At 42.0% G+C, this 21,830-nt stretch overlaps 1 protein-coding gene across 1 annotated transcript in view; it reads left to right on the top strand.

Annotated features, from left to right (window-relative positions):
• Nucleotides 1–4,967: 4,967 nt before the first annotated feature.
• Nucleotides 4,968–21,830, top strand: part of LOC120027523 (lysophosphatidylcholine acyltransferase 1-like) — a 30,960-nt gene continuing 14,097 nt past the window's right edge. The window contains exons 1-2 of the mRNA XM_038972487.1: nucleotides 4,968–5,214; nucleotides 21,522–21,661. Of these exons, the coding sequence (XP_038828415.1) occupies nucleotides 5,095–5,214; nucleotides 21,522–21,661 (260 nt within the window). The 5' untranslated portion in view covers nucleotides 4,968–5,094. The remainder of the gene's footprint in view (nucleotides 5,215–21,521; nucleotides 21,662–21,830) is intronic.

Below are 21,830 nucleotides of genomic sequence, written 5' to 3' on the forward strand. Positions count from 1 at the left end.
ATTTTTATGTCCACTGTTCAAGTGCTGTCCATCACCACACTATGGCGCCAAAACGTCAGCTCACAGAACCCTAGAAAATCATGCCATAAATATCCTCATACAATATGCATCAAGGACAAACACTTTCCTCTGCCCTATTCTCCAAGATTATGCCCTTTCAATGAGGATCGAAAGGTTCGATAGAGCTTAATAATTAGGAGAAAAATTAACGCTACCAAGTTTTTGGTTGCAATGGAGGTCATTAGGAAGATCAAATACCCAAGGTCTAATTTGCCTATTGCTTTCCTCTGCACCAATCATTTCTATTCCTGGACTCAATGTAATTATTTAACTACTCACTGCTTTTTGTGAGCTGTATAAAAACCACGTGTATCCATGCTGACATGTAATTTAGATTCAAGCAATTATCCAACATATAGCCTACAATTGAAAGTGGAATAAAGTTTCTCATTTTGACTAATTGCAGCAGTGAGACGTTTAGCCACGTCTTGTATTATGTATGCTAGGGATGGGCAACTGGTGGCCCCCATTTTGTAGGCCCACACACCAATGAAATAAATACATATATACAGTAATTTTTTTTGGGGGGGGGACTCAGTCGGGGTCTCAACTTACTGTTGAGAGTTAGAATACACAAGGTGGAATTTCGAAATTTGGTTGTGCGTCAGCAGTACCTTTAATTGCAGTGGGCTAAATCGGGGTCACACAGAGTGATTCTTGGTAGTCTTAAACAAATCCACTTAGAAACAAAGTGTACACCTCACACACATGGTTATGAGCTTAGAAAAATAAGATATCTGTACCATGTCAGATATAGAGTTGAAATGTATTCAATTGTGAGTTTGGATCACAATATTACACTTTATATACATCACAGAAGACTGAAATATAACAAAACTATTTGACATAGAAACACTGAATTTGTCAGGTTTTTAAAAATGAAAAATATATTAATAACATTCCACCCATGAGGCCAAATAGGGTGCTTTTGGTCAACGACTGCAGGAAAGGCCTAATTAGCCATGTCCAGTTTTTTTTTCCATTGGTAAGTTAGTCTAGCAGCCATGGTTGCTTTACCGACCGGGGCCCATTGATTATCATATTAAAAACGGCAAACATTTAGCTGTAAAACTGCAAAAGAAAATATGCGCCCCATGGCGAAATGAAATGAGTTAGAAAATTGCAAAATCACCCCTCCACCCCATGGCAAAATGTGTAGAATTGCAGGAAATGAACTTTAAAACTTAATTGTTTTGTTTTAGCTTTCACTAGGGGGGCCACTAAAATGGGGTGTGGGGGACACCGCGTCAAAGTTGCACATCCCTGATCTATGCAAACCAGATAGTCATGACCTTGTTACAGTTAGTGCTAGTTTGAGTCTGATGTTTGGTGAATAAAAAATATATGCTCAGGTTATAAATAAGCCTTGTCATAAGTTGTATTTCCATTTCCTTACAGTTTGAAGAGGGAGGTATTAGATCTTAATTTACAAAATGTTTTTCCAATTATGAATCCAGGATTACTTATTTTGTGCAGAGCATTCTCTGTAGGACAAAGACACACAGTAACATTATGAAATGCACATAGTGCAGTATTGACGGCCCCCAATGTGCAATCACCTGAGCTCTGGAAACCGGTATGTCTACTTTGAGATATTTTTAAATAAACAAAAACCTTGGCAACTGCAATAGCCACCTAGCCATCTCTTTCAGTACTGTGTGACTCGAAGTGGAGTAATCTGGTGAGTTGGTTCTTCTATCCTTGTGGGGACCTAAATTCCCCACAAGGACAGTAAAACAACATTTCCCACATCCCCATGAGGACAAAGGGTATTTTAAGCTTAGGGGTTAGGGTTACAATTAGGGATAAGGATAGGGTTCGACTGAGAGGTTAGTGTTAGGTTTAGAATTTAGATTTATGGTGTGGGTTAGGGTTAGGGTTACAGGTTAAAGTTAGGGTTAAGGTTAGGGTTATGCAAAGGGTTAGGGAAAATAGGAATTTGAATGGAAATTCATTTTAAGTCCCCACGAGGAAAGAAGAACATAACGTGTGTGTGTGTGTGTGTGTGTGTGTGTGTGTGTGTGTGTGTGTGTGTGTGTGTGTGTGTGTGTGTGTATGTGTGTGTGTGTGTGTGTGTGTGTGTGTGTGTGTGTGTGTGTGTGTGTGTGTGTGTGTGTGTGTGTGTGTGTGTGTGTGTGTGAGAGAGAGAGAGAGAGAAGTGCATGGATTTCCAAGCCTGGAAGGCAGTAGTATAAATAATATTGACCTCGGGGTTGACTTTATGGACTGGCATGTAAGTAAATCAAGCTTGTGGTCACAGTCACATAGGAACCACCTTGTCAGTGTGTGATTAATTATTTTAATTTACTGGGAATTATTCTTTAACTGTTGACCCTGCTGTTGTTTCTCTGGCAGGGCCTCTCCTGTCCTGATAGAGAGAGAACATTCAATGAAAATCATCCCAAATTATTATGACATCCATACTGAATGAACAATAATAATAATGCTCACAATGCTGACATCAGCAAACCACTTGCCCACACGATGCCATACACGTTGTCTGCCATCTGCCCGTTACAGTTAAAACCGGGATTCATCCGTGAAGAGCACACTTCTCCAGCGTGCCAGTGGCCATCGAAGGTGAGCATTTGCGCAGACGAGCACGCAGATAAGCTTGCCTGAGTCGGTTTCTGACGGTTATGCAAACCCAGAGTTTCATCAGCTGTCCAGGTGGCTGGTCTAGTAGTACTGATCCCGCAGCTGAAGAATGCCAGATGTGGAGGTCCTGGGCTGGCGTGTTTGCACGTTGTCTGCGGTTGTGAGGCCGGTTGGATATACTGCCAAATTCTCTAAAACAATGTTGGAGGCAGCTTATGGTAGAGAAATTAACATTCAATTATCTGGCAACAGCTCTGGTGGACATTCTTGCAGTCAGCATGCCTACTGCACGCTCCCTCAATCTTGGCATTGTTGTGTGACAAAACTGCACATTGTAGAATGGCCTTTTATTGTCCCCAGCACCAGGTGAACCTGTTGAATGATCATGTTGTTTAATCAACTTCGTGATATAACACGCCTGTCAGGTGGATGACTATCTTGGCAAAGGAGAAATTCTCACAAGAGGGATGTAAACAAATTTGTGCACAAATTTTGAGAGAACTAAGCTTTTTGTGCATATGGAACATTTCGGGGATCTTTTATTCCAGCTCATGAAACATGAGACCAACACTTTACATGTTGCATTTATATTTTTGTTCAGTGTAATTTGAGTGTACTTTTACTATGTTACGTCTAATCTATGAGACCAGGCTAAAACAAGAGAGACCCAAAGACTTCAAACTGAGAAAGATGGTCTCAGAGCATTTCATATTATTTTGTCTGTGTTTGTTAAGTATTAATTTGTGGCTGTCCATCATCTATTCCCTATGATATATTATGAATTGCAATTTGTACAATATGTTACAGATTTACAAAAGGTACAATATGTTACTAATTTGCAAAACGTATGGTATGTTAGGAATTACAATTTGTTCTGGCTAACTTTAGCTAAGTGGCTAGGTGGCTTACGCTAGTGTTAGCTAGCTGGCTAAAGTTAGTGCTAAGGGCTAGGGTTAGTTAAAAGGTTAAGGGTTAGGGGAAGGGTTAGCTAAAATGCTAAGTAATTGCAAAGTAGCTAAAAAGCTAGTTGTCCGTGATGAGTTTCGAACACGTAAACTTTGCTTTGCTAGATGTTTCCGTTATACGCTCACCCCTCCGACCAACCACCCTCCTATCATTTTTGCCTTAAGTAACCTTCTATCTTATGTAACCATACCTAACATAACATATTATGCTAATTTGAGTGTCCCAGATTTATGTTTACTATGTTACGTCTAGTCAATGAGACTAATCTGCACTGAGTAACAGATTTATCGGTGGATCAAGTGAGAGAGGAAGCACTACAACTTCACACACATATTCGTACACACACACTTAAAGGTATCTGGCACTTCTCAAAGACACATATCAGTTATCGCTGTGTGTGTGCCTGTGTCTGTGTGTGTGTCTGTGTCTGTGTCTGTGTGTGTGTGGCATGTGTGCTGAATTTGTGGCACCACTTTACAAAAATAAAATGTGTTAAAAGGATCCTACACCTTCCAAAGTGATCTCAGAATAAGGGACTCCTTAATACGCGTGCGCAGTCCCTGTATGCTCAAATTAGCCATCCTCCATTCATCGCCCCACATCTCCCTACCAGTGTGTTGTGAACAACAATAGTGGAATCTGCGGTTTGCCTTCAGAATAAAAGTCCCAATTGAAACGTAAACGGTTAAAATAGTGGAATCATGCCACAATTGGACGAGACCAGGGATGGGCAACTTTGATGGGGGTGGGGGCAACAAAAAAACGGAACTCATCATGAGTAGCCACAGTAGCTTGTTGGTCTGAGTGCCCACATCCATTTGTTTTATTTGAACCTTTATTTAACTAAGCAAGTCAGTTAAGAACAAATTCTTATTTACAATGAAGGCCTACCCATACCTCCCCACCCCCCCTTCACACACATATTAGCGTTGCAACTGTTATTGTGGGACTTTAATTGTGGGAAATCACCATTCATATTGTAATGTACAGCATCACCTATGCTCTTCACAGCTGTGTTCTGAGTGTCACTGAGTAGGCTGATAGCCCATTTCATGGACCCAAGAGCCATAGGTATTGCAATATAAGTATGCCTCCAATGCAATTCTGATGTCTAATACATCCCAGTGCGATTTCAACTGATTTTTTAAACTTTTGTCAAATTAACTAATTATTGTCTTCAGTTGATCCTATATAGCAACATTCCAAACCTGTTTAGCATCTAGTCCAACTAGACCAACTAGATGGGGAACTTGGAGAACTTTTATTTAAGGCAAACAACCGATTCCAGTATTGTTGCTCACAACACATACGTCATCTCCCTCACAGACGAGAACGAATTGATGGTCCTCGAGCCTACAGATCAGCACCGTGTAGCTAGCCTACATAGTCGATTTCAAAGAAGCATTGCCTGTTTATTGTGGAAGAGACCCCGTTGCTAACTGATAACTGTTTGTTTATTTGTTTTCAGTTATGAAGTTGCCAAATAAACAGCATCATTCCTCGGAGAATGAAGATGGGTCAGACTTGCCTCCCCCGTTCAGAAATCCTTTCGTTCACGAGTTACGATTCACTCCCTTGGAGAAAATCAGGGTAAGCAACCGTTCAACTTTTCACGACATCGTATCTAATGAACATTCAAATGATGTGTTGATGTTTTATTTAGCCTATTAGCTAGACAGTTAACATTATTATGTTATTACTTGATTTTCTCTCCGCCCACCAAGTTTTCCGTGCCTTTTAAGCTTGTTGTTACACGTTACTAGAATAATTGGTATATCTCGACCATAAGCTACATTTAGGGACTCAAATCTAAACATATGCTGTAATTTTATGGTGATTTGATCAAATAAAGAAGAGTTTATTTACAGAATACCAGAGCCAACGTTTTGTAGCTGTTGAATTAGTGATATTGATTTTCATCATTTGCATGTCAAACGTTGGCATTGGATTTCCATGTCCAATAATGGCAGTCAGCTGTAAACCTGTTGTCCTAAATGACTGGACAGCCTTCACTGTTAAAGGGAGGGTTGCCTACTGTGGCTTTTGAATAGATCTGGGTCACACACACATTCTTTCTCTCTCATTGATTGATAGGAACTAACGTTAATAAACATAAGCATTTCGCTGCATCTGCAATAACACCTGCTAAACTGTGTACGCGACCAAAACAATTTGATTACACACACATTCTTCTATCCTCATGGAGTTCTACTTTTTGTTTTTTATATTCAAAATCCTATTTCCCCTAACCTTAATCTCTACACCTAACCCAAATTCTAACCCTAAACCTAACCCCTAAGTTTAAAATAGCCTTTGGCCTCATTGGATAGAAGAACAAGACCACACACACACAGTTGTGTCCCATGCTCTCTGTTTTGCCTTTTAAACACAGCCAATGGGCTTGGACATGCACTTGTCACTATGAGACCATGCTGCAAAGGACAGAATGGCTGTAGCATATGGCGTCATTCAGAAAATTATCTTCCATATTTGCACCAAGTGTTCCATTCCCTGACCGTAACATTCTAGCTAATGTGTGTAGCTAGTTAGTATTTTGAGGAGTGAGAGAAATGTGGCTTGTCCTGTTATTTCCAAACATAACTGACCTTCATTACAATAACAGAAAGTATACCAGGCGTTCTTCCTATAAGTGCAGGAAATGTGGTATGTCCCATTCCTGTTTCCTTGGTCTCTCGGCTCTCACACAGCCCCAGGACTAGGGTGTGTCCCAGTCACTCTCCGCCATATACTGTACAGCAGGGCTCTCCAACCCTTTTCCTGGAGAGCTACCCTCCGTGTTGTCACGATACCAACATTTTACTAACGATACAATACCAGGCCAAGTATGAAGTTTTAAATTGACACAATACCTGTTAGCGAAGGTGTCAGCTAGAGATGACGTGAAGGAGCTTGCAGGGATTTGTAGTCTTATACAATGTCTACTTTGATGCTAAATAGCATGTTCCTATCAGAGTAAGTAGAGCCGACTATATTGATAGGTCACCTTGTACGAGAGAGATTTACATGGTTATCAAAACGTCACGCCGGGGTAAGCCTACACGAAGCACAGCCCTTATTTTAAGTGTTTCAAAAATTCCCTATGGGAAAATGAAGGGTGGAAAAACGATTGGAACCATTTCCCTGTTTGACCGCTAGGTTTTATGGGTAATATGACACCTCCACTGTGGGGCTGTATTCACACTTCTACTCAATACAACATATATTGAATTTAACTTCACACTGTATAATAACACTGAATAGAATGGCTACTTTGCTCATATTTGCAAAGGCCTACCTGTGACTTGGCTGGAGGAATATGCATGCATAATGATCTGCATGTCATTGTGGCAATTGGGAAAACTGCATAAAACCTTCTTTACTCTTCAGTTACCACACACTCCCTCACACACTCACTTTGTCTCCCTCTCATAAACACACACACCACTCTCTCTTCCACAAACCCATACACACTGCTCCCACTTTAAAAAACATTAAGCACCAAACAGAATGTAAGGAGTACCAGAAAGAGAGAGATTTGATAGTTTAGGCTTACATTAGGCCTATATGAATCCTATCTTTTAAAGCACATGAGTAGCAGAGCTTTCTTCCTCTGCCAATCAAATTTTCCTAGACCTACTTTCAAGTTACTTGGTTGTTAGCTAGCTAGGTAATGCGACTGAACAACGTTGTTTATCAAACCAATAATTAGCGACCCGGGATTAGTTTAAAACGGCCTGCGACGTATCGAAAATCGAAATTGCGCAGGAAGAAGGTAGCTCTGGTTATAGGAGTCGTGTTTCTTTAACCGTTTGAGACAATCTGTTTTCTTTGCTGTAAAACTGCAAGCATGCCTTTTGCTGTATGTTTTCACTCCAACCCCAGTTATAACTAACCTGACTCAGTTTATCAACCAGGTAATTATTAGAATCAATTGCGCTAGATTAGAGTTGGAGTGAACCTAGAGGACGGTAGCTCTCCAGGAACAGGGTTGGAGAGCCTTTCGCAACAATGTCCAGGAAACTTGCCTCCGTTTTGGCACAGAACATTTTGTGCCAGCAGTGGAAAAGAAACACGGCGAACAAGTTTACTCCTGCAGCAGGAGGCTTGCTTTGCACACAGCCACAGCCACACACACACACGTGCGCACGCACATGCACACACACTTTACACATAATGTCGACACACACACTGCAGACAGAGACAAGGGGAAGAACGTAACTCGATAAAGGAGCAGAAAGGACAGAGACTTTGGAACAGCATTTAGCTTCTGAATCTGGTGCTAATTATTCCAGTCTCTGGATCTAGGCCAAGCCTCTGGAAATGTATTTTCTATTGTAACACGAGCACGTTGGCCTTTAAATTGTATTTCTTAGAAGACCGTCAGTGTATCCAATTGCATTGCCGTTGCATGTCTGTCAAAGATTAGATCTACATTTATTGTTAAACTCAGATCAAAGTAATAGTTAGGCTAGTTGGACAGAAAAAGGTGCTGGAGGTTACTTGGGCTGAAGTACACACACACACTTGGGCCAATCAGATGTGAAGGTTGCTAGTTGAGTTTGACCCATACCACAGTTCACTATCTCAGTCTCAGTTCTCACTAGCCTACTACCTGCGCTTACTGTGAAGTTGTCCAGGTGTGTTTTTCCATTCTATGTAGACACACACACACACACACACACTGGTTCATTTAAGAGCTGCCTTTCTCTCTCTGCCTGAAGATAAACACTAGTTCCCTTCACGCAGCTGGCAACAGAGCCATATGACTGGGTAACACGTTTTAGTGTGTGTGTGTGTCACACCAACACATGTAAGCACATTCCTCCCTCAGGCCTCTCTCTCTCCCAGACGGCCTATTTTGAAGAAGAGGAGTTTGCAAAACAACAAAAACACCCCAAATGAATTAACTTCACAATGAACCAACACACTGAACAAAACATCCCTAATGAATTAACTTCACAATGAACCAACACACTGAACAAAACATCCCTAATGAATTAACTTCACAATGAACCAACACACTGAACAAAACATCCCTAATGAATTAACTTCACAATGAACCAACACACTGAACAAAACATCCCTAATGAATTAACTTCACAATGAACCAACACACTCAACAAAACATCCCTAATGAATTAACTTCACAATGAACCAACACACTGAACAAAACATCCCTAATGAATTAACTTCACAATGAACCAACACACTGAACAAAACATCCCTAATAAAGAAGTCACTCACTGACTGAATCTCTATTGTAGTGTCTTTCTCTGTCTGCCATTTAGCCTATGGATAAAGTCTGCATTCTTTGAGGAGCCTGTGTGTGTTGATATTAGTTAGGGTTAGTTAGCCCTTGCAGAGCTGAAGTCCTTCTGGTTTGCATTTCTTCCTGGCGGCATTTATGATGCAACTAAATAATAACATCAGCTTCTGCTAATAAGCACTTCAAGCTGTTGGTTCATTATACTGACAGACACGCCCAGAGGGGGATCTGGGACTATCCCCCACAGACCGGAAGGAGGGAGAGGGGTGGGAGAGGGGTGGAGGATGGTAAGGTCATACTATCAGTGACAGTACAGGGATAGAAAAAAGAGAGGGAGTGCAGGGGATGGAGGAAAAAGGGATTGGGGCTATCGGTGACATAGACCGGAAGGAAGAAAGAGAGGGGGATGTGGAAGAGGGATATTTTGTTATTTGACAACCACGAAGGTCAACAAACCAAGATTCCAAAGACCATTCTGAAGTGTGTGTGTGTGACCCAAGCAGCAGCAGATGGGTGGATTGGTTCTGAAGGACAGATGGGGAGTTAAGGCGTCTGGGTTCAATTGGCCCCTAGTAGAACTCCTAGTACTGTTTGACTCACTATCCAGTATACACTTCCTCAAAATAGTCTGAATGAATCTACACTGAACAAAAATATAAATGCAACAATTTCAAAGATTTTATTGAGTTACAGGAAATCAGTTAATTTAAAGAAATTCATTAGGCCCTGATCTATGGATTTCACATGACTGGGAATACAGATATGCATCTGTTGGTCACAGATACCTTAAAAAAAAAAATGATAGGGGTGTGGATCAGAACCAGTCAGTATCTGGCGTGACCACCATTTGCAGCACAATCTCCTTTGCAAAGAGTTGATCAGGTTGTTGATTTTGACTTGTGGAATGTTTTCCCCACTCCTCTTCAATGGCTGTGTGAAGTTGCTGGATATTGGCAGGAACTGGAACACGCTGTCATACACGTCGTGTTTGTTGACATTAGTTAGGGTTAGTTAGCCCAGGGAACTGAAGTCCTTGGGGTTTGCATTTCTCCCTGGCGGCACTGATGATGCAACTAAATAATCGCAGCTTCTGTTAATAAGAAGAGCATCCCAAACATGCTCAATGAGTGACATGTCGGGTGAGTATGCAGGCCATGGAAGAACTGGGACATTTTTAGCTTCCATGAATTGTGTTCAGATCCTTGCGACATGGGGCCGTGCATTATCATGCTGAAACATGAGGTGATGGCGGCGGATGAATGGCACGACAATGGGCCTCAGGATCGTGTCACTATCTCTTTGCATTCAAATTGCCATCGATAAAATGCAATTGTGTTTGTCTGTAGATTATTCCTGCCTGTATCATAACCCCAACGCCGCCATGGGGCATTCTGTTCACAACGTTGACATCAGTAAACCGCTTGCCCACACAACGCCATACACACTAACTGCCCAGTACAGTTGAAACCGGGATTCATTAATGAAGAGCACACTTCTCCAGCGTGCCAGTGGCCATCAAAGGTGAGAATTTGCTCACTGAAGTCGGTTAGGACGCCGAACTGCAATCAGGTCAAGACCCTGGTGAGGACGACGAGTATGCAGATTAGCTTCCCTGAGAAATTTTTCGGTTTCCAGGTGGCTGGTCTCAGACTATCCTGCAGGTGAAGAAGCCATATTTGGAGGTCCTGGGCTGGTGTGGTTACGGGTAGTCTGCGATTGTGAGGCCGGTTGGACGTACTGTGAAATTCTCTAAAATGATGTTGCAGGTGGCTTATGGACAATAAATTAATATTACATTCTCTGCCAACAGCTCTGGTGGATATTCCTGCAGTCAGCATGCCAATTGCACGCTCCCTTAACTTGAGACGTCTGTGGCATTGTGTTATGACAACTGCACATTTTAAAGTGGCCTTTTATTGTCCCCTGCACAAGGTGCAGCAGTGTAAGGATCAAGCTTCTTGATATGCCCCACCTGTCAGGTGGATGGATTATCTTGGCTCACTAACAGGGATGTAAACAAATTTGTGCACAAAATTTGAGAGAAGTTTTTTGTGTGTATGAAACATTTCTGGGATCTTTTATTCCAGCTCATGAAACATGGGATCAACACTTGTTGCATTTATATTTTTGTTCAGTGTAAGGTACCTCAAGAAATCTGTCATTAAGTTGGCTGTTTTTGCAGAGGAGATCTTAGTTGCGCAGTTGTACATCTAACTAAGATGTTTGGTGCAGTATTTCACAAGTTTAAAAAAAATGCATGAAAACGAGTCAACAACCATTTTAATTGAAGAATCCCTACTGTTGACCAATCACGGACGAAGGGGCGTACACTTCGGCAACCGAACTTCGGCTTGCCTCGAGAAAACTGTCATGTGCACAAAAAAAAATCTTGCAGTAGACCAAAACAAAAAATCGTCAAAGTGCTGTCATAATATATGCATGAGGACGCCTTTAGAGGGCAGAGACCCACCCCTACGTGTGTGCATTTGCTCGTGTGTGTGCCAGGGTTTCCGTTTGACCGGCAGCATTTTAATTTACCGGACATTTGAGAAATGTACCGGACTAATATGCATTTGTTGCGTAACCTGATTATGGCGTCCACCCATGGTGCTCAGAATGACAAATCATATTTTGATTATGGTAATGAATCTTAAAAGATCACTAGCCTATGCTAAATCACTAGCCTATGCATTGTCGTGAGATTCAAGTTTGGGGAAGTACATTTTGTCCATTAAAAATTAACCTTTATAATAAAACATTCCATGCATTATCGCATGTGCAGACTTACAGTATAGTATGTAAGAGCCTACTATGTGTAATGTGACGAGTAGATTGGATAGTCATAATATAGGCTAATATAACTCAATCACTGTTCACAAAAAATACCGTTCAATGCATGGGCTGAGTGTGTGTAGTGTAGAGGCCTGGGCTATAGGCCCTATCAGATACGTTTCTTCTTTCTTTGCTTGGGGAAAAACACATTTCATGCAATTCTGCTACACTTTTCTATGACTGGAGACATTAGCAGAATATTTTTTAATACGACAAATTACAGGGTAGCCTACTCTGCTGAAACTGATAAACAGATCAATAAAAACGACATTGGTCATATAATATGCCTATGAGAAGGGGGGAGAGAAATATAATATGACGTCCATCTAAACTGGATGAGGAAGTTATTGTTCAAAAACAAACGTTTACGTGGCACTGACCCACAATGACAGCGTGAACGTGTGCAGTGCGCACTCTCACCGGGTATATGGCCGATGCTCTCCCCTGGTGCCAATAAGACAAATCTTTGACACTTCTCTGTTTTCTCAATGACATTTTCTTTGCAACTTTGCCTAGAAGGCCAGCATCCCGGAGTTACCTCTTCACTGTTGACGTTGAGACAGGTGTTTTGCGGGTACTAGTTAATGAATCTGCCAGTTGAGGACTTGATGCGTCTGTTTCTCAAACTAGACACTCTAATGTACTTGTCCTCTTGCTCAGTTGTGCACCACTCTTTCTATTCTGGATAGAGCCAGTTTGCGCTGTTCTGTGAAGGGAGTCGTACACAGCGTTGTACGAGATCTTCAGTTTCTTGGCAATTTCTTGCATGGAATAGCCTTCATTTCTCAGAACAAGAATATACTGACGAGTTTCAGAACGAAGTTCTTTGTTTCTGGCCATTTTGAACCTGTAATCGAACCCACATGCTGATGCTCCAGATACTCAACTAGTCTAAAGAAGGCCAGTTTTATTGCTTCTTTAATTAGGACAACAGTTTTCAGCTGTGCTAACATAATTGCAAAAGGGTTTTCTAATGATCAATTAGCTAATCCAAGTTTTTATAATTTTAAAAGGCTAACACAACACGCCATTGGAACACAGGAGTGATGGTTGCTGATAATGGGCCTCTGTACGCCTATGTAGATATTCCATAAAAAAAATGCAGTTTCCAACTGCAATAGTCATTTACAACATTAACAATGTCTACACTGTATTTCTGACCAATTTGATGTTATTTTAATGGACAAAGAATGTGCTTTTCTTCCAAAAACAAGGACATTTCTAAGTGACCCCAAACTTTTGAACGGGTAGTGTGTGTATATATCTAAACTCAGCAAAAAAAGAAACGTCCTCTCACTGTCAACTGCGTTTATTTTCAAAAAACTTAACACGTGTAAATATTTGTATGAACATAACAAGATTCAACAACTGAGACACAAACTGAACAAGTTCCACAGGCATGTGACTAACAGAAATGGAATAATGTGTCCCTGAACAAAGGGGAGGTCAAAAGTAACAGTCAGTATCTGGTGTGGCCACCAGCTGCATTAAGTTTTGCAGTGCATCTCCTCATGGACTGCACCAGATTTGCCAGTTCTTACTGTGAGATGTTACCCCACTCTTCCACCAAGGCACCTGCAAGTTCCCGGACATTTCTGGGGGGGAATGGCCCTAGCCCTCACCCTCTGATCCAACAGGTCCCAGACGTGCTCAATGGGATTGAGATCCGGGCTTGTCGCTGGCCATGGCAGAACACTGACATTCCTGTCTTGCAGGAAATCACGCACAGAATGAGCAGTATGGCTGGTGGACGTGTCATGCTGGAGGGTCATGTCAGGATGAGCCTGCAGGAAGGGTACCACATGAGGGAGGAGGATGTCTTCCCTGTATCGCACAGCATTGAGATTGCCTGCAATGACAACAAGCTGAGTCTGATGATGGTGTGACCCACCGCCCCAGACCATGATGGACCCTCCACCTCCAAATCGATCCCGCTCCAAAGTACAGGCCTCGGTGTAACGCTCATTCCTTCGATGATAAATGCGAATCCGACCATCACCCCTGGTGAGACAAAACCGTGACTCGTCTGTGAAGAGCACTTTTTGCCAGTCCTGTCTGGTCCAGCGACGGTGGGTTTGTGCCCATAGGTGACGTTGTTGGCGGTGATGTCTAGTGAGGACCTGCCTTACAACAGGCCTACAAGCCCTCAGTCCAGCCTCTCTCGGCCTATTGCGGACAGTCTGAGCACTGATGGAGGCATTGTGCATTCCTGGTGTAACTCGGGCAGTTATTGTTGCCATCCTGTACCTGTCCCGCAGCTGTGATGTTCGGATGTACCGATCCTGTGCAGGTGTTGTTACACGTGGTCTGCCCCTGCGAGGGCGATCAGCTGTCCGTCCTGTCTCCCTGTAGCGCTGTCTCAGTAAGGACATTGCAATTTATTGCTCTGGCCACATCTGCAGTCCTCATGCCTCCTTGCAGCATGCCTAAGGCACGTTCACGCAGATGAGCAGGGACCATGGGCATCTTTTTTTTGGTGTTTTTCAGAGCCAGTAGAGCCTCTTTAGTGTCCCTAAGTTTTCCTAACTGTGACCTTAATTGCCTACCGTCTGTAAGCTGTTAGTGTCTTAATGACCGTTCCACAGGTGCATGTTCGTTAATTGTTTATGGTTCATTGAACAAGCATGGGAAACAGTGTTTAAACCCTTTACAATGAAGATCTGGGAAGTTATTTGGATTTTTATGAATTATCTTTGAAAGACAGGGTCCTGAAAAAAAAGTTTTTATCTTTCCATTGATTCTTGAAGAATATAACTTATAAATAACTCATGAGCTTAGTTCAACTGTCACACTCCATGAGAACCCAAAATATAAACTTGTTTTTCTCCAATGTTTGTAAACATTGTACATGTAAACAAACACTGTATAGCCTCATAACATGGTTAAAACAATTTTGATATCATGGATGGTCAGTCCTTACATCCATAGCTCTGTCTATTCATCTGAGAGTGGTCACGTTTCTCCAGGCCCATCCCTCAGCTTTTTACCAAAACCGAGGCGGGGTGGCCGTTTTGTTATTGTTTCATCAGTGGATTTGCCCTTTAAACAGCTGCATATTATCAAGATATCAAAATGTCACCAACAAAAAGGTAAACAATAGGCCTACAGAAAATGCAGCATATTGTCCTTCTGTTCACCTGACTTAGAATTCCTTACAATCAAATGTCGACCGCATTATCTACGAAGAGAATTCTCTTCGATTATAATCACAGCCGCATATATTCCCCCCCCCCAAGCAGACACATCGATGGCCCTGAACGAACTTTATTTGACTCTATGTAAACTGGAAACCACATATCCTGAGGCTGCATTCATTGTAGCTGGGGATTTTAACAAGGATAATCTAAAAACAGGACTCCCTAAATTCTATCAGCATATCGATTGTGCTACCAGGGCTGGTAAAACCCTTGATCATTGTTATTCTAACTTCCGCGACGCATATAAGGCCCTCCCCCGCCCTCCTTTCGGAAAAGCTGACCACGACTCCATTTAGTTGCTCCCTGCCTATAGACAGAGACTAAAACAGAAAGCACCCGCGCTCAGGTCTGTTCAACGCTGGTCCGACCAATCTGATTGAACGCTTCAATATTGCTTCGATCACGTGGATTAGGATATGTTCCGCATTGCGTCAAACAACAACATTGACGAATACGCTGATTCGGTGAGCCAGTTTATTAGCAAGTGCATCGGCGACGTCGTACCCACAGCAACTATTAAAACATTCCCAAACCAGAAACCGTGGATTGACTGAAGCATTCGCGCGAAACTGAAAGCGCGAACCACTGCTTTTAACCAGGGCAAGGTGACCGGAAACATGACCGAAATACAAACAGTTTAGCTATTCCCTCCGGCAAGGCAATCAAACAAGCTAAGTGTCAGTATAGAGACAAAGTAGAGTCGCAATTCAACGGCTCAGACACAAGGTATGTGGCAGGGTCTACAGTCAATCACGGATTACAAAAAGATAACCAGCCCCGTCGCGGACCAGGATGTCTTGCTCCCAGACAGACTAAACAACTTCTTTGCTCGGTTTGAGGAATACAGTGCCACTGACACGCCCCGCTACCGAAACCTGCGGGCTCTCCTTCACTGCAGCCGACGTGAGTAAAACATTTAAGCGTGTTAACCCTCGCAAGGCTGCAGGCCCAGACAGCATCCCCAGCCGCGTCCTCAGAGCATGTGCAGACCAGCTGGCTGGTGTGTTTACGGTCATATTCAATCAATCATTATCCCAGTCTGCTTCAAGAGGGACACCATTGTTCCTGTTCCCAAGAAAGCTAAGGTAACTGAGCTAAATGACTACCGCCCCGTAGCACTCACTTCCGTCATCATGAAGTGCTTTGAGAGACTAGTCAAGGACCATATCACCTCCACCCTACCTGACACCCTAGACCCACTCCAATTTGCTTACCGCCCCAATAGGTCCACAGACGACGCAATCGCATCCACACTGCACACTGCCCTAACCCATTTGGACAAGAGGAATACCTATGTGAGAATGCTGTTCATCGACTATAGCTCAGCATTTAACACCATAGTACCCTCCATACTCGTCATTAAGCTCGAGAACCTGGGTGTCGACCCCGCCCTGTGCAACTGGGTCCTGGACTTCCTGACGGGCCGCCCCCAGGTGGTGAGGGTAGGTAACAACATCTCCACCCCGCTGATCCTCAACACTGGGGCCCCACAAGGGTGCGTTCTGAGCCCTCTCCTGTACTCCCTGTTCACCCACGACTACGTCTCCAACTCAATCATCAAGTTTGCAGACGACACTACAGTGGTAGGCTTGATTACCAACAACGACGAGACGGCCTACAGGGAGGAGGTGAGGGCCCTCGAGTGTGGTGTCAGGAAAATACCCTCACACTCAACGTCAACAAAACAAAGGAGATGATCGTAGACTTCAGGAAACAGAGGGAGCATCCCCCTATCCACATCGATGGGACAGTAGTGGAGAGGGTAGTAAGTTTTAAGTTCCTCGGCGTACACATCACGGACAAACTGAATTGGTCCACCCACACAGACAGCGTGGTGAAGAAGGCGCAGCAGCACCTCTTCAACCTCAGGAGGCTGAAGAAAATCGGCTTGTCACCAAAAGCACTCTCAAACTTTTACAGATGCACAATCGAGAGCATCCTGTCGGGCTGTATCACCGCCTGGTACGGCAACTGCTCCGCCCATAACCGTAAGGCTCTCCAGAGGGTAGTGAGGTCTGTACAACGCATCACCGGAGGCAAACTACCTGCCCTCCAGGACACCTACACCACCCGATGTCACAGGAAGGCCAAAAAGATCATCAAGGACAACAACCACCCGAGCCACTGCCTGTTCACCCCGCTATCATCCAGAAGGCGAGGTCAGTACAGGTGCATCAAAGCGGGAACCGAGAGACTGAAAAACAGCTTCTATCTCAAGGCCATCAGACTGTTAAACAGCCACCACTAACATTTAGTGGCCGCTGCCAACATACTGACTCAACTCCAGCCACTTTAATAATGTCAAAATTTATGTAAAAAATGTATCACTAGCCACTTTATACAATGCCACTTAATATAATGTTTACATACCCTACATTACTCATCTCATATGTATATACTGTACGCTATACCATCTACTGCATCTTGCCATCGTTATGTAATACATGTATCACTAGCCACTTTAAACAATGCCACTTTTATATGTTTACATACCCTACATTACTCATCTCATATGTATATACTGTACTCGATACCATCTACTGCATCTTGCCTATGCCGTTCTGTACCATCACTCATTCATATATCTTTATGTACATATTCTTCATCCCTTTACACTTGTGTGTATAAGGTAGTTGTTGTGAAATTGTTAGGTTAGATTACTTGTTGGTTATTACTGCATTGTCGGAACTAGAAGCACAAGCATTTCGCTACACTCGCATTAACATCTGCTAACCATGTGTATGTGACATAACATTTGATTTGATATTGCATTTATTTTTCACATGTAAATAGCACTTTTCATTAGTGCTTATAGCATGCTATTCCAAGAGCGCAACATTTATTTTTCAACTCGAATCAATGAGCCCAATCAGTCCTCCATGACAACAAAATCATAAATAGCCATTTGCTTTACGAACTGTTTTCCAGCGACTGAATTTTGAAATATTGCGATATGCATGGCTCGGACTCTAATTTCCACTGACAGTCGCAATAATCAGCTATTTGGTATTTGCAGCGTGCGCTACCCAAGTCACGCACGGGCTCCCTTTCCTTCAGACTGTAGGCAATGCAATTTAAAACAATCCACAATGTATTATTTTTTTAAGTGTAATGGAAACTAATGATCCTCTGTGGCCATGTTATGCTTTAGTAGCCTATTTTGAATTTATTTATTTCTGTATAGACAGGAGTAGGCTAATTAGGCTATATAATTTTGGTAATTCAATATACTTAGGGAAAGCTTAGCTTCCACTAGCTTTATGGACGCACCGCCTATGTCAATCTCCTATCCCCCGTAGTAGAAAAGTTGACCTATTCTATTGGTCAGCTTGTTAAGAAAGAAATAGCCCAGACTCTGGGACAGTTTATTTTATTTTTTATTTAACTAGTCAGTTAGGAACAAATAATTATTATTATAATGACTGCCTAGGAACAGTGGGTTAACTGCCTTGTTCAGGGGCGGAACGACAGATTTTTACCTTGTCAGCTCGGGGATTTGATCTCGCAACATTTCGGTTAGTGGCCCAACTCTCTAACCACTAGACCCCGGGACGATAAATCCCAAATTCATAGAACCAGTACGCCTAGGCTACATAAAACAACTACTTTAAAAAAGCAATGGATGCAATAGATCAGGACGTTTAGCTTAAAATGTTGGTAAACAATTTTTTTCTTAACATTATTAGGGCAGCAATGCGCACAAGGCAGCAGGGTACGCACAAATGTTTTTGCTACCAGACAATGAAAGAAAGTTGAAAAACAACAACATGAGAGAGAGAGGTTACTGGTCTCAATGGCATATGGAAGTCTTTATAAAACAATAGGCTACTGGTTTCAATGGCATCTGGAAGTCTTTATAAAACAATAGGCTACTGGTTTCAATGGCATATGGAAGTCTTTATAAAACAATAGGCTACTGGTTTCAATGGCATCTGGAAGTCTTTATAAAACAATAGGCTACTGGTTTCAATGGCATCTGGAAGTCTTTATAAAACAATAGGCTACTGGTTTCAATGGCATCTGGAAGTCTTTATAAAACAATAGGCTACTGGTTTCAATGGCATATGGAAGTCTTTATAAAACAATAGGCTACTGGTCTCAATGGCATCTGGAAGTCTTTATAAAACAATAGGCTACTGGTTTCAATGGCATCTGGAAGTCTTTATAAAACAATAGGCTACTGGTTTCAATGGCATCTGGAAGTCTTTATAAAACAATAGGCTACTGGTTTCAATGGCATCTGGAAGTCTTTATAAAACAATAGGCTACTGGTTTCAATGACATATGGAAGTCTTTATAAAACAATAGGCTACTGGTTTCAATGACATATGGAAGTCTTTATAAAACAATAGGCTACTGGTTTCAATGGCATCTGGAAGTCTTTATAAAACAATAGGCTACTGGTTTCAATGGCATCTGGAAGTCTTTATAAAACAATAGGCTACTGGTTTCAATGGCATATGGAAGTCTTTATAAAACAATAGGCTACTGGTTTCAATGGCATCTGGAAGTCTTTATAAAACAATAGGCTACTGGTTTCAATGGCATCTGGAAGTCTTTATAAAACAATAGGCTACTGGTTTCAATGGCATATGGAAGTCTTTATAAAACAATAGGCTACTGGTTTCAATGGCATATGGAAGTCTTTATAAAACAGTAGTCTACTGGTCTCAATGGCATATGGAAGTCTTTATAAAACAATAGGCTACTGGTTTCAATGGCATATGGAAGTCTTTATAAAACAATAGGCTACTGGTTTCAATGGCATCTGGAAGTAATTGCCTCCACGGATATGGTCGGATTTTGCCTAGGCTACTTTTAAACAAGGAAAGAGAGGAGAAGCAAATCATAGTCCCCTGGGAGAGGAAAGGAGACCACATCATTGTAATGAAGGGAGGCAGAGATGGAGAGAGGGAAATATAATTATAGAGAGATAAGATATACAATATGGAGAACAACAACACACTACTGTAACGCCCAGTAGGTGAGGGAAGAGATCTCTAGAGATGGAGAGAGGACCAGGGAGAGGAATAGAGGGGGGATGGGATCTGAAATGACAGTGTTGGCTGTCTGGGGCAGTGAGTAGTCTTCCTCCTCTACTTTAGTAAAAATACTTTAAAGTACTACTTAAGTTCTTTTTTGGGGTATCTGTACTTTACTTGACTACATATATTTTTGACAACTTTTACTCCACTACATTCCTTCTGAAAATAATGTACTTTTTACTCCATACATTTTCCCTGACACTGAAAAGTACTAGTTACGTTTCAAATGCTTAGCAGGACAGAAAAATGTGACAATTCACACACTTATCAAGAGAACATCCCTACTGCCTCTGATCTGGTGGACTCACTAAACACAATTGCTTATTTTGTAAATTATGTTGGAGTGTGCCCCTGGCTATCTGTGGAATGAGAAATTATTTTTACTTTTGATGCTTAAGTATATTTAAAACCAAATACTTTTAGGCTTTTACTCAAGTAGTATTTTAATGGGTGACTTTCACGTTTACTTGAGTCATTTTCTATTAAGGTATCTTTACTTTTACAATTGGGTACTTTTTCCACCTCTGGCTGTGACATTTTGACCCTGTTATTAGGAGTGATGACATGACCCTGACACACACACACAAGATGACCATATTCCTTGCAAGGGATGACGGGTCAATAGTTATCAGCTTTGATCTTAGATGATGCTTCGACCTTTGACCTTAATTAACTTTTTTTGTTCTGTATGAGCTAATGTATGCATCGACCATAATTGCGCTAACATAAGGAGCGTAGAGTGAACAAGGAGAAAGATAGGAGGGAGGATTAGCTGTATGTCTGTCATTGCTGTATGGTTGATGGTTAAAGGCAAGCCCGAGTCTCTAGTTCAACAGAGCCGTTCCTGATGGGTCAATCTAATTTATTAGCTCTCTTCCACATCCTCACAATGCTCATCAATAGACCAGCACTGACCACTCTGGAGAAAACATACTTTAATAATGTTTACATACTGTTTTACCCACTTCATATGTATATACTGTTTTTCTAGTCAAAGCCTTCGGAAAGTATTCAGACCCCTTGACATTTTACACATTTCCTTAGGTTACAGCCTTATTGTAAAATAGATTTTTTTAAATGATCATCAATCTACACACTACCCCATAATGACAAATAAAAAAAGTTAATATTATAATTTTTTTTAAATAAAAAACTGATATCACATTTACATACTCATTCAGACCCTTTATATTCCGGACTCTGACATTGCTCGTTCTGATATTTCTTTATTTATTTTTGGAATTTGTGTGTATTGCTTTGTATTGTTAGGTATACTGCGCTGTTGGAGCTGGAACATCTGCAAAATATGTGTACGCAACCGATAAAAATGGATTTTATTTCATACAAGTGTCAGAAAATGTGTAGGCCCAAGGCAAAGCTATAGTAGTTTTACTTGTTTTCACAAAAGAGATGCTTGTCCTGACCTGTGTGGTGTGGGCCAATAGCTTAAATGTGATCATTTGTACCCCTCTATTTCCCTCTCTTTCTCTCTGTGTTTTTATGGATGAATGCATGACCATTTGCTTTAGTCTCTCTCTCTCCACCCCCCTCTCTCAGATCGGTGTGATGACGGTGACTGTGTTCCCAGTACGGCTGGTTTCTGCAGTGCTCCTCATGTTGCTGGCCTGGCCCTTTGGCTTCGCTGCCTCTCTGGGACGATCTGAACTGGCCGTGGAGACCGAGACCTGGTGGAGGAGGTACGCCTGTCACTGTGTGTGTGAGTGAGCGAGTGACAGAAAAACATTAGGAATACCTGCTCTTTCCATGAGACTGGCCAGGTGAAAGCTATGACTCAGTGTAGATGAAGGGGAGGAGACAGGTTAAAGAAGGATTGTTAAGCTTTGAGACATGGATTGTTTGTGTGCC

The sequence above is a fragment of the Salvelinus namaycush genome, chromosome 32 (assembly GCF_016432855.1).
Source record: "Salvelinus namaycush isolate Seneca chromosome 32, SaNama_1.0, whole genome shotgun sequence".
Taxonomy (NCBI): domain Eukaryota; kingdom Metazoa; phylum Chordata; class Actinopteri; order Salmoniformes; family Salmonidae; genus Salvelinus; species Salvelinus namaycush.